The sequence below is a fragment of the Candida orthopsilosis genome, assembly GCF_000315875.1.
Source record: "Candida orthopsilosis Co 90-125, chromosome 6 draft sequence".
Lineage (NCBI taxonomy): Eukaryota > Fungi > Ascomycota > Pichiomycetes > Serinales > Debaryomycetaceae > Lodderomyces > Lodderomyces orthopsilosis.
This window is the reverse complement of record NC_018300.1, coordinates 794,143-807,391: the sequence shown is the minus strand read 5'-3', so window position 1 is coordinate 807,391 and position 13,249 is coordinate 794,143. Positions and strand designations below refer to the sequence as shown.

General features: G+C 37.0%; 6 protein-coding genes across 6 annotated transcripts; 3 read left to right on the top strand and 3 right to left on the bottom strand. All coding sequences in view use genetic code 12, as the record gives it.

The window, feature by feature from the left end:
* Positions 1–59: 59 nt before the first annotated feature.
* On the bottom strand, positions 60–1,697 carry CORT_0F03760 (Sif2 protein; the record flags this gene model as incomplete). The annotated part of the gene is made up of 1 exon (XM_003870678.1): positions 60–1,697. One exon carries the CDS (start codon positions 1,695–1,697, stop codon positions 60–62), a length of 1,638 nt encoding a protein of 545 aa, XP_003870727.1.
* A 564-nt stretch (positions 1,698–2,261) lies between these two features.
* CORT_0F03750 (Exo84 protein) lies at positions 2,262–4,607 on the top strand (the record flags this gene model as incomplete). Its single annotated transcript, XM_003870677.1, has 1 exon — positions 2,262–4,607. The coding sequence occupies one exon, from the start codon at positions 2,262–2,264 to the stop codon at positions 4,605–4,607; it is 2,346 nt and encodes a 781-aa protein (XP_003870726.1).
* Positions 4,608–4,686: 79 nt separating this feature from the next.
* Positions 4,687–6,963, bottom strand: CORT_0F03740 (membrane transporter; the record flags this gene model as incomplete). The annotated part of the gene is made up of 1 exon (XM_003870676.1): positions 4,687–6,963. The coding sequence occupies one exon, from the start codon at positions 6,961–6,963 to the stop codon at positions 4,687–4,689; it is 2,277 nt and encodes a 758-aa protein (XP_003870725.1).
* A 1,795-nt stretch (positions 6,964–8,758) lies between these two features.
* Positions 8,759–10,018, top strand: CORT_0F03730 (hypothetical protein; the record flags this gene model as incomplete). The annotated part of the gene is made up of 1 exon (XM_003870675.1): positions 8,759–10,018. One exon carries the CDS (start codon positions 8,759–8,761, stop codon positions 10,016–10,018), a length of 1,260 nt encoding a protein of 419 aa, XP_003870724.1.
* Positions 10,019–10,362: 344 nt separating this feature from the next.
* CORT_0F03720 (Fig1 protein) lies at positions 10,363–11,157 on the top strand (the record flags this gene model as incomplete). The annotated part of the gene is made up of 1 exon (XM_003870674.1): positions 10,363–11,157. One exon carries the CDS (start codon positions 10,363–10,365, stop codon positions 11,155–11,157), a length of 795 nt encoding a protein of 264 aa, XP_003870723.1.
* Positions 11,158–11,369: 212 nt separating this feature from the next.
* On the bottom strand, positions 11,370–12,602 carry CORT_0F03710 (hypothetical protein; the record flags this gene model as incomplete). Its single annotated transcript, XM_003870673.1, has 1 exon — positions 11,370–12,602. One exon carries the CDS (start codon positions 12,600–12,602, stop codon positions 11,370–11,372), a length of 1,233 nt encoding a protein of 410 aa, XP_003870722.1.
* Positions 12,603–13,249: the final 647 nt, after the last annotated feature.

Here is a 13,249-nt window from a genome sequence, read left to right as displayed (position 1 = left end):
ACAAAGACTCATGGTCGCAGGTTCTACAATTTATCAGGCCAAAATATTTGTATGTGACTTTATACAATACTAACTATTACACTTTCTATTCCAATATATGACGCAGCTAGCTTTTTTGAATCGTGATCCCAATGTAAATCACTTAATCCTATAGTAGAGTCTTTGTTTTCAACTTCAGGTATATCTGGTGTGTAAATAGCAACACATCTAACAAAACTTTTGTCTTCACTTCCATGACCCTCTATATTTACATCCCATACTGATATTTTTCCAAAATCATCACCTACCGCTAGTAGTTTTCCATTTGGTGACAAGACACTGTTAAATAGTAACACATCTTTTGATACGTGATGGCGTAGCTCAGGAGAGAAATTTTCAGCATTTTTAAACAACTCTGAACTTTTGAGATTCTCACCAGACTCTGCATCCCATATGTTTAATATACCTTCCATTGAGAGTGATGCCAATATACTTTTTTCTGTGCTGGGAATCCAATGTAATCCAACAATGGGTGAGGCATGTAGCTTCAATCCTTGATTCTTCTCTGACTTCACATTTAAGTCCAAGTATGTGTGGGCTGATGAGCTGCTCCACACTTTAATCTCATAATCATAATCCGAACATGTTACTAAAAGCTTGGAAAATTCATTAAGTTTCATCAGTGAAATGTGGTTTTGATGTCCAGGTAGACTTCCGATTGATTTCACCTCAAAATTATTAACACCAACATGAGGTTGTACAATGTCAAAAATTTTAATTCCCTGGGTGGCTGTAGTAAGAGCAAATTTATCCTCACTTAGCCAACAAGCAGTTTGTACAGCAGCAGTTGTTGCATCGTCTAGTTCCTCTGTCTGAATTTGTCGTACCAATGACAACGTTACACCATCCCATATTGTTGTGTTATTGGCGCTGTCGATGGTAATTACAAATTTACCCAGCTTGTTCCATAAAATATTTGTTATGAGGGATTGTTTAATCTCACTTTCGGCATTAATATCTTCGAACACTGTGTTTGCGATATTTTTGAGCTTTCCGTCAGGTGACCAGGCTCGTATTTCACTGAATGCCCCTGCTGTAAGTAGTAAATTACCCAATGGTGACCAAGATACAATATTTATCTCATTCTTCACATTTAGTAAATCGGGATGGTTTATTTCCACTGACTCAACAAATTTACCTTCCTTTATTGCATTGATGATGGCGCTGCCATTAGGTTTACCATAGGCAAGAACTTCGCTAATAGGGTGCCAATCACAAGACAAACTAGATGAAAAACTCAACTCTGTTGATATTTCCTTTGTTTCGAAGTCGGCATGATCTGGCCCATTGTCAAGATCCATATCACCCTCTTGTTTACCGTTTTCAACTTCCGACTTTAGCTGAAATCTCTTCTGGTTCTTTGCCTTGGAAAAATTAGAATCACTCAAATTGGCGATTTCTTGTTGCACAAGTGCTCCTAATAAAGTATAATCACTATCATCTTTGGCATCTGATTCAGCAATAGTATATAGTATCCCCTTCTGAACCAAATCTACTAAACATCCAGGCTCAATCTTTTCAATTATCTTTTCATTTTCTGCATGTTCGTATTTCAGACATTGTGACTGTCGATCAAATGTGAATGCGGATAGATCATAACCCGCTTCTTGAAAATATCGCCATATTAGGTAATTCAATTCTCTACTCGTTAGTGACATCTATTAAGGGCGCGTTGTGGGTTGATTGAAAATGTATGGTAGTTTGTTAAAAGGTCTTTTGTTGATGGTTTTTGGTTTTGAATTTTCTGGTGATAATTTTTCTCTTGCAAATGAAAGAGAGAGAACCAGCCAGCATTTATACAATGGATTAACAATGAAGTAAATTTAGCAGATATGAATTACAACAAACGAATAGCTTAATATAGTAATATAGTGTGCTGTAGGTAGCTGTTTTAGAGCTCAAGCACACTTTTGAGTGCTGTGTGCTAGGTTTAAGTAATATAAATGAGAATATTGATATTTCTTCAGTCATAGATGCTCGATCTACCCACAAAAGTACGTCTATTCGTTAATAGTAATGAGTGTGGACAGCTCTATGTACTTTGTTTCTCCTCATAATCACCCTCGTTTAAGTTATACGTGTGCTCCAACTCTATTGCTCTTTTGTTTTGTTTTGTTGTGTTGTGTTGTTTGATTTTTCAGCCGCCAATTGACCGAGAGAGATCGAAAATTGTACTAAAATGACTTAACACCACTCAATACAAATCAATTACACCTCCCCCGATGAATAAAGTTAGAAATAGACAAAGCAAAGCTGTTTGGAAGAATCAAGATGCAAGAAGTAATAACCCATATGCTGTCAACAACAACTTAGCACGTACAGAAACCAACAGGAGTTATCTTGCAGTGCCTGGGCAAGATGGTGCTAATCCTGCGAGAGCAACTGGAGCCAGCTCCAACCTGTTACAAGTCCCCAATCCGTATGGCGATATGCACAATGTGAATGGAAACCAGAAACAAAATAGGAGATACAGCATTCATTATGCTGCACATCAACATCGTCGGTCATTCTCACAATCAGGCGGTGCACCAGGGTTCAGTTCGTCAGGGGCCCCGCCGTTACCAGGATTACCGGCTGCACCTAATGTCGTACGCGGTGAAGAAAAACCAACTACCATTGAGCAGAAAATCTTTAAGGAATTGGGACATGGATCAGCTGCCGAAGTTGATGATTATTATAAGACATTGAAGAAACAAAACCAAGTGATCACAAGGGACATTAAGGAGAATATCAACCAGAATCAAAAGAACATCTTAGAATTGACTAAAGATCTAAAAGACACGCAAGAGGAATTGGTGAACATGAGAATAACCGCTAAGGACTTGTTTGAAGTCCTTGATGATTTCAGAGAAGCTGCGGAACGTCGACTAAAACTAGAGTTTGATGCGCCTCAGCAACAGCAGCACCAGCCACATCTGCCTACGAAACAGCTGCAATTGCGTCCATCAAACAATCAAAAGGATAGATCATCCATACTCGTACTTGAGAAAATGTGGGCCAAGGAAATTCAATCTTTGTTTAAACATGTTGATGGAGCATCTAAATTTATTCAGCCAATTCCTGGTAGACATGTTTTGGCGGAAAGTGGAAGATGGCATGAGGTCAATGTAGGTACGTGGAAACCAAGTAATGCAGGACATTTATTCATTTTGAATGATTTGATCTTGATTGCCACGAGGAAACCATTGGGTGGTGGTCATTCGGGAGATAAATCCAGTGAAGGAAAAGGAAGTAAGTTACAAGCTATACAATGTTTACCTTTGATTCAAGTATCATTAAGTCAAGTCAAGCCACCAAAAAGTGATAATTCCCTATACTTTATCAACATCAAGACCAAATCACTTAGTTATGTTTATTCAACGGATAGGTATGACCATTTAGTCAAGATTGTTGATGCATTCAACAAGGGTAAGAATGAAAGGGTTCATGCAAAACGATTAGAGAATGGAGCTAAAGACGTAGACAATAATGGTAGTGAATCAAAAGAGGAGAAACGTCAATTACGTGAATCATTGAGACATTCAGGGTCGTACAACGATGGACAAGGTGTTGTTGATGATCAAGGCAAACGTATCAGTGGACCTAACGGAATTGCTAGTCCTACTCGTACGTCCAACTCGCACAAGAGGTCATCTTCTGATTTTGTGTTAGATGATATCAGCGCTAGGGTTCATTCAAGGAATAGGTCTCAAGATATGGGTCAAACTATGAAAATGGCTAGTAACACAGGCAAATCGCTGATATTCATCGAAATCAAACGTGTTGAGGACAAATTGGATGACGTTGATGTATACATATCTCAAAATGAGTACGTCAAAGCTGTTGAGTCATTGGATGAAATTGAAGCTAAAATTCGTGGCATTGACAACAAAATCAACAAACAAAAGAACCAATCTGGCAGCGATGTAGCTGATGAAGCTTTGCTACTTGATGTATTGAAATTGAAAATTACCAACCGGAAACAAGACTTGATCAAAAACTTGTTATTCGATTTACTGAATAATATATCACGATTATCATCAACTGCAGTGGGGGATATACTTCACTTGTTTGATAATTTGAATAAACTACAAACTGGAATCCAAGCATACTTAAACTCAACATCATTATACCTTTCAAATATGGTTTCTAAATTGATTGTTGGGCTACAAGGAAGTACTAAAATTGATGTTGTCAATTACTTGTCTAATTTGGTCGTGGTTAATGTCGCCATTGTGAAAAGGACAGTTGAGACATACAATACAGAAATTAAAGCCATTATTGAACAAAGTCCCAATAGTAGCAATGTTGATTCTTCAGGGTTGGTTGATTGGTGTGCTGAAGAGTTTGCCAAATTGTTTAAACAAATCAAGAAGCATTTATATGGAACATTGTTGATTGTAGATGGACACAGTGAAGAGGATGAATTTGGTTTCACTCATACTCAGTATCGAATCAAAGATGAGAATTTGTACGGGCAATTTGCTGAAGTTTTGGAAAACCAGTTGGGTGAATTGAAAACTGTTGGAGTCAATGTCGATTTCATTTTTGACTCCATTTTGAACATTAGACAAACAACCCCGTTATAAATCACACCTCGCTTTGATTATTACCAAAAGAAGCTTTGTTTATTCACCAGTAAATATACAAAAATACTTTATATCAAGTCTATAATTTATCATAAAGAAGCATCAAATCATAATGCTCTCTAAAATAAGCCCCCTTTCGTTTCAAATAAACTAAAATAAGCGTAGCAACAATCAAAATCCCCGCCAAGATACTAAACAAAATACCAGGTCCAATAGCTCGCAACAAAGGCTCCACAATAAACGTAGCAATTGCCGCCAAAATCTGTCGAATCAAATTATTCAACGCTACACCAGTAGCGCCCTTTCCCGGTAACGTATCGACAAGGTAGGTGACGGTAGCTCCAATCACCAACATTGACGCAAATCCACAAATGGCAGTTCCAATCAACGGAACGACCCAAAATTCACCATATTTAATAGTCCAGCCGAAAATCAAACATGCAATGGGGTAAAGTACACAAGCGAGGACAATGTTCCAAGAAATACGCGACTCAGGAACTAATTCACCGTGTTCTTCGGCGTATTTGTTGAGTAAATAATCGTTCCAACGACCGCCAATCATTGATGCGGCGAGGTAGGTGACTGAATTGGGGATATACATTAACCCAACAATGATTTGCGAGAAATTGTATGGCGATCGTGAATATTCGTATGAAATGGCTAAATTGAAAAAATAGATGAGGGCAAATGAAATCCCAGAGAACAAAATGACTAGTATAACTGGTGGATGTTTGAGTAGGAGGGTTGAATGTAATGGACGCACAAATAGATCGTAGGAGTTGGTTTTGAATTTAGCCCATTTATCATTGCTATCTTGTGGAGGAGTTGCTGATGCTAGTGTGCTCCTTGATGCAACTCGTGATGGAACGTTTGATGCTGATCGACGAACTTCTTCAGATATATATTGCTGTTGTAATCGACGTGAATAATTTGATCTATTTGTTGTTAATCGTGATAATGTGGGCATAACGGGGTCTACCACGGGTCCATCGTCGTCTTCACCTTCAAAATGGGAATTGATGGAGGCTGCAACTGACCGTCTGCTTAAATTTGTGGCAACTCTTTGTAACTCGGTATCAGATATGTCTTCTGGTTGTTGTTGTTGATGTTGCTGATCATGTTTGCGCACACGCTTTTCTGATAAGCTACCTTCGCTAGATGAACGTTGATCTTCCTCGTCACCTGAGTGAGACAAATTGCTCTTTTCATCATCTTCATTGGTATTTTCTTGTTGATGCATCATTGCTTTAATCGCTTGTAAATTGTCAACTCTTCTCAATGTCTCTGGCAAAAGGAATGCCATAGATAACAAATTACAAGCAGCAAAAATCAACAACAACCATTGAGTTGCTCTCCATCCCCATGCTTGAGAAACAGCACCTCCCAAAATAGGAGCCAAAAATGGACCCATTAAAGGACCAAGATAATACCACCCCATAGCTTTACCTCTTTCATGAGGAGCAAATAAATCAGCAATTGTTCCTGCTCCGACAGCTTGAACTGAAGCTGACGAACCGCCTTGTAAAACACGCAACACAATCAATGCGGAAATGTTGGGAGCTAATGCAGTTCCTATGGAAAATGCAACGAAAAACACAAAACTCACAAGATAAACTGATCGTCTCCCAAAGCGTTCACTGAATGATGACCACCAAAGTGGGAAAATACCCAATGAAAGTAAGTAAACACCAACTGACACGTTGACTTCGGAATTTGTGGTGTGTAGTTTATCAACAATATCATCAATTGCTGGCAACATAATTGAAGTGCCCATGGGTCCAGTGATTGAAGCCAAGGCAATGATTGTAACAATAAGATATTTAATCTTTTGTGGGTAATCACGAGCATCATGATACTCGGGGACAACAACCATACTTGACAACAATCCTCGTTTTTCCTTTCTAGATACTCGAAGTGATTTTTTCGATGCTGAAGTGACTGCTGATTGTTGTCTAGTCATTTGCGATCGTTGTCTAGTCATTTGCGATCGTTGTCTAGTCATTTGCGATCGTTGTCCTTCCAAATCTTCAAATGAAGATACACTTCGTTCCAAATCAGCCAAGGGACCAAGTATAGCATTTGGAGGTTCATGCACACGTCTTGAACTTTTGGAACTATGATGCGATTCTTGGCGATGAATGTGGGGTGGAAATGCAGTATATGGTGAATCTGCCGGATACACTGGTGATTCTGATCGATTCAATGGTTTAACTTGATGCAGATCACGAGAATCATTTTGCTGTGATTCGGATGAAGCTATTGAAGTGTTGTCAGGACCGTCTTCACCATCAATAGTTTTATGTAGACTATTAGGACTGCGTGATTTGTCTTCTTCCTGGTTAGAACTAGGAGACATGATTAATGATTGCTATTAGTGGGATTGGTTGGTTCAATACACAATGGAATTTCGATAGACACAAAAGCTAAGCATCTAATAGGTATGTAGTTGACTGTTGAATGAATAGTTGTAAACAGTAGTGGTTATTAAAGTCAGTGTAGCCATGTAAATATCCAGTGATGCAGGGTCAAAAAGTAACAAACTGTGGACAAAAGTGTGATAATATAAGTAATCAAGCGGCTAATAAATGGTGGGGTTAAAATACAAAATTAGTCACACTTGAAGAAGAACCTCTGGTGAAAATTTGCGGCTTTGTTCCTCCTTGAGGTCTTTTTTTTCTTGGGATAATATGCAGTGTCTAATTAAATGTCACACGCACTTCTATGGCTTTGAATAAGTTGTTGAGTCTCTAAGTGGGAAAGGTGGTGGTTGTTGAAGAAAAGTAATTGTATGAAAGTAAAATAAAATATCCTGAAGTATAAATTTTCAAAACGTGTTTTTTTGAAGTATTATTAATTATTTTGTTGGGTATATAAAGCTATGAGAGATCAATGATTTTAAACTTTTTGAAGTTAAAACGAACGGTGTTATTACTATATCACCCTTCTGGCATAAAGAACAATAGAGGCAATAACTATAAAAGCTTGAATAAAAAGAGCTTGTACTTAAGATTAAGCATAAAAATGGCATTTTATTTTAGCGCCATAGTTGTAAAACAATAGACATAACAATATTTTAGATCCGATTGTTTCTTTGGTCTGAGTTACACTAACTTTGAACTACTCTGAGCAAACTGGTTAAGATACTCCCCTTAACTTATCAAACTAGCCATGTTGTTTCAGATGTTCAGAAACTCGGGTTTTGGAAACGTTCGCGCTATGGTTATTCAACGGATACGATGATGAGTGTGCTTGTCGTTTCTTTTTCTTGCACATTGCAAACGGCTTTATCCAAATTTACGTTACATCTTCATTATTTTAACTACATGAAGAACCCTATCTCACTCTATCGTATAAGGTACGGTAATCAGCAAGAGACATTATCAAGCTCTGTTACTATACTTGTGTACCTAGGTGGAGGGTGATGCTCATGTGCATGTGGTTAACTCATATTTTCAGGAAACTCAATCACACACTCTTGTGGTTAAATTCTTTTTGACACAAGTGTAATATGTAGCAGAAAGAAAGCATTTTCCTACAACTTTCAACACACTTTTCACGACTTTCGATTAGAAAAGTCGCTCATCAAGCAAAGACCGTACCCTTATTAATCTAGCTATAGTTTCCTGTTAAGGAAACCTTTGATGGTTTTTCGGTTAGTAAGTTGTGTGTGGTTGCAATACGTTTGTTTCCATCTACTCGTTTTTGTTACATTTGGAATTTTCCACCAAATCTACGGTCATAACATATCGCCGAGAGTACAAAAAAAGAACTTTTTTATTGGCACACAACACATGTTAAGGTCGAAGGGAATGATCTTCAATGTAACATTACAAACTAGTTCTTCCATAAGCTAATGAGGTAGATCTTATCAATTAAACTGTGAAGGGATTCCTCTTACATATCTTTAATGAAAATATAAAATAATATTCACCGTCTATCCATATTATAAAAGAGAGAGTTGTCTAGCCAAACAAAAAAAGTCACGTGCAACTAAAAGCACCAACAGAAAAAAGAACAAAATGTAATTCCATAATGAACCCCACCAAATTACATCATCATCATCACCAAAAGCATTTCAATCTTACGCCACCATATATATCTGACTAGGCTCGACTAAACACGTAAATATACCCCACCATTGCTGACACACAATGAGTGTACGGCATACTATTCCAATCATTATTGTCAGAACGGCAATTATTGTTCCATTATTCATAATAGGCTGCTTAGCAATTGTCTTCACACAACTAATTGGGTTATTCTTATTTAAAAATAATCCATCGTTAAAACAAGCCATGATCAATGAAACAAAGACGCATTTTGTTATTTTACTTTCTGGTCTCACTTCAATTATAAACCCATGCAAATTTGCCATCACAATTGATACTGAATCCGTACCCAATAGTCAACAATTTCATGTCGATTCATACAAGCATATTCATACTTTGCTTCAACCGAATTCAGTCATTATTTCCAACCATCAAATATATACTGATTGGTTATTCCTTTGGTTTTTGACATATACTTCAAATTTAAGTAATGCTGTTTACATTATTCTTAAAGATTTATCCAAGATTCCTGTTTTGGGCTACGGTATGAAAAATTACAACTTCTTATTTCTTTCTAGAAAATGGGAACATGATAAAGTTGTATTAACTAATCAATTGTTGGAAATTGATGCTAATGCAAGAGGACATGGTCCAGCTAATGGGTATAGACTTTTATCATCTACCGATAAAGAAGTGAAAAAATGGCCTCAAGGAGCCGATGATTCTAAGATTTGGCCATATGAACTTATATTATTTCCCGAGGGGACAGTTCCATCAGATAGGACAACCAAGAAATCAGCTGAATATATCGCTTCAAAGGGGTTACCACCATTGAAACATGTATTGTTACCTCGTATTAGAGGCTTGTATTTGGCGTTACAGAAATTACGAAACACGGTCGAAGTAGTCTATGATGTAACAACAGCATATTCCGGTTTGAAAGAAGATGAATATGGAGAACTTGTATTTTCATTAAAGAAATTTTATATACAAGGTTATGGGCCACCAGTAGTCAACTACTTCATCAAAGGCTACAAATTAAAAGATATTCCATTGGGCAAAGAGGAATTAGATAGTACTGTTGAAGCTAGTGATGAAGATTTGCAGAAATTTGAAGACTGGTTATTGAAAATATGGTATGAAAAAGATCAATTGATGGATAATTTTTATAAAACTGGTCAATGGGGGTTAAACCCTAATAGTGATGGAGAAATCAATGTTGATACAAAATTGATTGTTGGTGATTTCAAATTAAAGAATTCTTTGGAATTTTTGAAGCCTTTTATTGTACTGCTTACTATCTTGCTATTGAGTTATACCCTTTTGTCCTTGGTGTACTCTTTTGTTATTGGAAGTAAATAGGAAATTCGTATTAGATCTATAGATGAAAGCTTATAAAATAAAAATATAGAACTACAAAAGTTTTTGTTTTACGTTTGTTTGAAGTTTCAACTGTTCCCTCAAAGTGTGAGACCTTTTAATTTTGTGTAATTTTCCAATTGTTGCAAAAATCTAAACTTTCGTTTTGGTACACCTACGTATCAGGAACGTTACACGTGTGCTGACCAAACTGAAACCACTGTATCAGAAAAATTTAGGCTTCTTCAGAAGAAGTTTTATATTAAAATCAACCTCTTTTTCCCTTCGGTTTTCCGAAATATGCTTTTTTCCAATCCACCAAAATATAAAACAACTAACTCCTTCCAATGTTTATCATATCCAAAGGTGTTATTCTACTAATCATGATCATCCAATTTGTAACTACGGTATTGCTTGTATTTTTGTTACTTGGATGTGTCGATGCTTCCTCAAACTATTCCAATGTTTACTTGTTCAACTACAAGTTCAATTCATCATCATCATTATATCAACATTTAACTCTTGATTCAAACTCAACATCAACAAACAGCACTTCCACTACTAGTTCCTTTTTGGATTCGGATTTATCCAAGATATCAGTCAAGGTTGGATATATGGCCTTATGTATCTCTGCCAATGATTTCCAACAATGTTCATCTTACGTCGATTTACAATCGATCCCACAACTCACAATTTCCTTTTTTGAGACAAAGTTCAGTTTACTCGACATTGCCCAAACGTTCCATACTTTCATCGTCCATCAACGTTTACTAATGGCATCAATGATCTTTACATTAGCAATCCTAATCATATTATGCTACTTGGTCTTGCCAATTTGTTTCGGAACATTAACAATCAAAAGAATTGGTCTACTTTTATCTTTCACCAATATGATGCTTTGGGGATTGGGCACTATGTTGCAACATCAACTGGTGATTGCCACGACAAAGTTGTTGACTGGTGCAAGTTTTGAGGTTGTTGAAGTCGGGAGAGGACAACGTGCAGAGACAATGACTTGGGTTTCTTTTAGTTTTTTGATTGTTGTGTTTTTGAGTTTTGTAATGATGAATTATGCTGCTATGAGGAATTTGAGAGGCGCTAATGGTAGTGGGAAAAAAAGTGTTATTATGGAAAAAGTCTGAGGGGGTTTGCACTGTTGAGTTTGTAGCGTCTTATATAAGAATTACTATAATAATTAAGTGATGGAGTCCCCCACGAGCAGGTCCAGTAATAGACTGCGAAGAGTATCAATGGTCAGTTTACAAAGAATATTCAATGAGTAAGTACTTGTATCAACATTAAAACTAATAAAGAAAATGAAGGGTATTCAACGACGCCAAGCTTATACCACCCATTAAATACCCTTGTACGAATGATGTTTTGAGTGTTTAACTTGAGCCAATCCAACAGTCTTATCTTCCAAATCTACAGAAACGTAAGCACTCCTCAAAAAATTATCTCCCAAAATAGTTTCACCATCACCATCGCCTCGCAAGATACTTAACCCACAATGATTCTTTTCATGATCAGGTACATGACTCTTGATCTTTTTCAAACAATCAACGAAATGAGACAATGGAGCCAATATACTAGTTTCATTGTTGAAATTGAATGTTATATATCCACTCTTCTTTCTCCTATTTTTGCAGTCGACAACATAAACTCCCAATTTGTCTGAATATGATCCATTCAATAAATCTGATATACCATCAACGATATTTGTGGGCAAGTATGAAAATGTGGATCCAGAATCAATAATCGCTTCAGTATCGTTTTTATAATTCTTGTTTTCAAAAGAAACTGATTGTAATGGGACAGCCAACTTGTCCGAAGAAACGATAAATTTAGTCAAGTTTCCTGAACACTTATCTTCATCAATACCACCAAATAGTATTGTTCCCGACTTTTTCTCCTTCTCGGGCAAGTATAATGAGTAACCTGCTTTATTAATGAGCCCCTGCTTTTTTAAATTGAATACAAAGTTATCATACGTGGAATTATCACTTGTCTCTTCATCCGATTTCAAGCCAATACCCAAAGCTCCCATCTTTGCCGATGACTTATCAACAACAGCAAACTGTTGTTGGGAAATTGTCTTTTTGCCAATACGCACGGTATCTTGAACATAAACCCCTGAAGCCGATGTATCATCAGGGTATTCGATTTCAAATGGTTGATTCAATTTCTTTGCTGTTTTGGACTTTTCGACTGAATAAACTCCTTCACTTCTGCATTTGGAATTGTCAAGACATTTAGCTTCCGAACTAGGAACCCACAAGTCACTTGATCCAGTATCAATGACAACTTTGACTTTCTTCTTTTGAGAACCAATCTTGAGTTCGGTAGTGTAGTAGCTCTTCCTGCGCTTTAAATTTGTCTTGATATAATCTCTCTTGGCTAAACCTTCATCCTTGTTGAATTCATTATCAATGAATAAATCTTTGTCATCAAAGCGATCATGGTACGAAACTTGGAAGTCAACTGGAACCACCTGGTTGCAATTGGGAATAATAGCAGCACTTTGGCAATGTAATGCAAATAATGATGACAATAAAGAGTTTTGAATTATGGTAGTAATCAGAACCATTGTTTTGAATTGATTGTAGATACCGTACCTATGTGTTACATAACGTGGGACTTTCCTTCCCTTTTATATTAAACAGCAAAGGGGGTGAATATGCAAACCAATATAATGGAATCACGTCATTATAACCGTCCTAGCCGTTGAACGTCATATCCTCAGTGGACTATTATATGTCACCTGTATAAAACCTACTGTGTCGATCTGTAATGCCTGCAATTACAGGTTACAATATCAAATATGATTCGGTCGTAAATCAGTTGCGGTAATCAAAAATCGGTCACATAAATTGAATGCATATTTAATAACGCATAATGCATTGAATTTATACCCCCTTTTTGATCCATTGTCAATCGCATACTTCGGATCATTCATGCTTCCAAAAATAGATCCTCCACCGCAATGGTGTGATATGCAAAGCAGGGGGTTATGTTGGGAAGCACCCTCTTTTTTGCATTCGCAGACATTTAGCTTGGAAGTGCCATTGATACCGAAATGAGTGACCTCTCAACTACTTGGTTAGCAATGGTATCCATTTTGGCCTATGCAACTTCCCTCTTTGCCCAATGTCTTTGTGGTACAACTTTTCTCCTCTTGAGCGTCTCTGCTGTCAAATCAATTGTAGTGATACTTAGGTTTAGGATATTCCATCA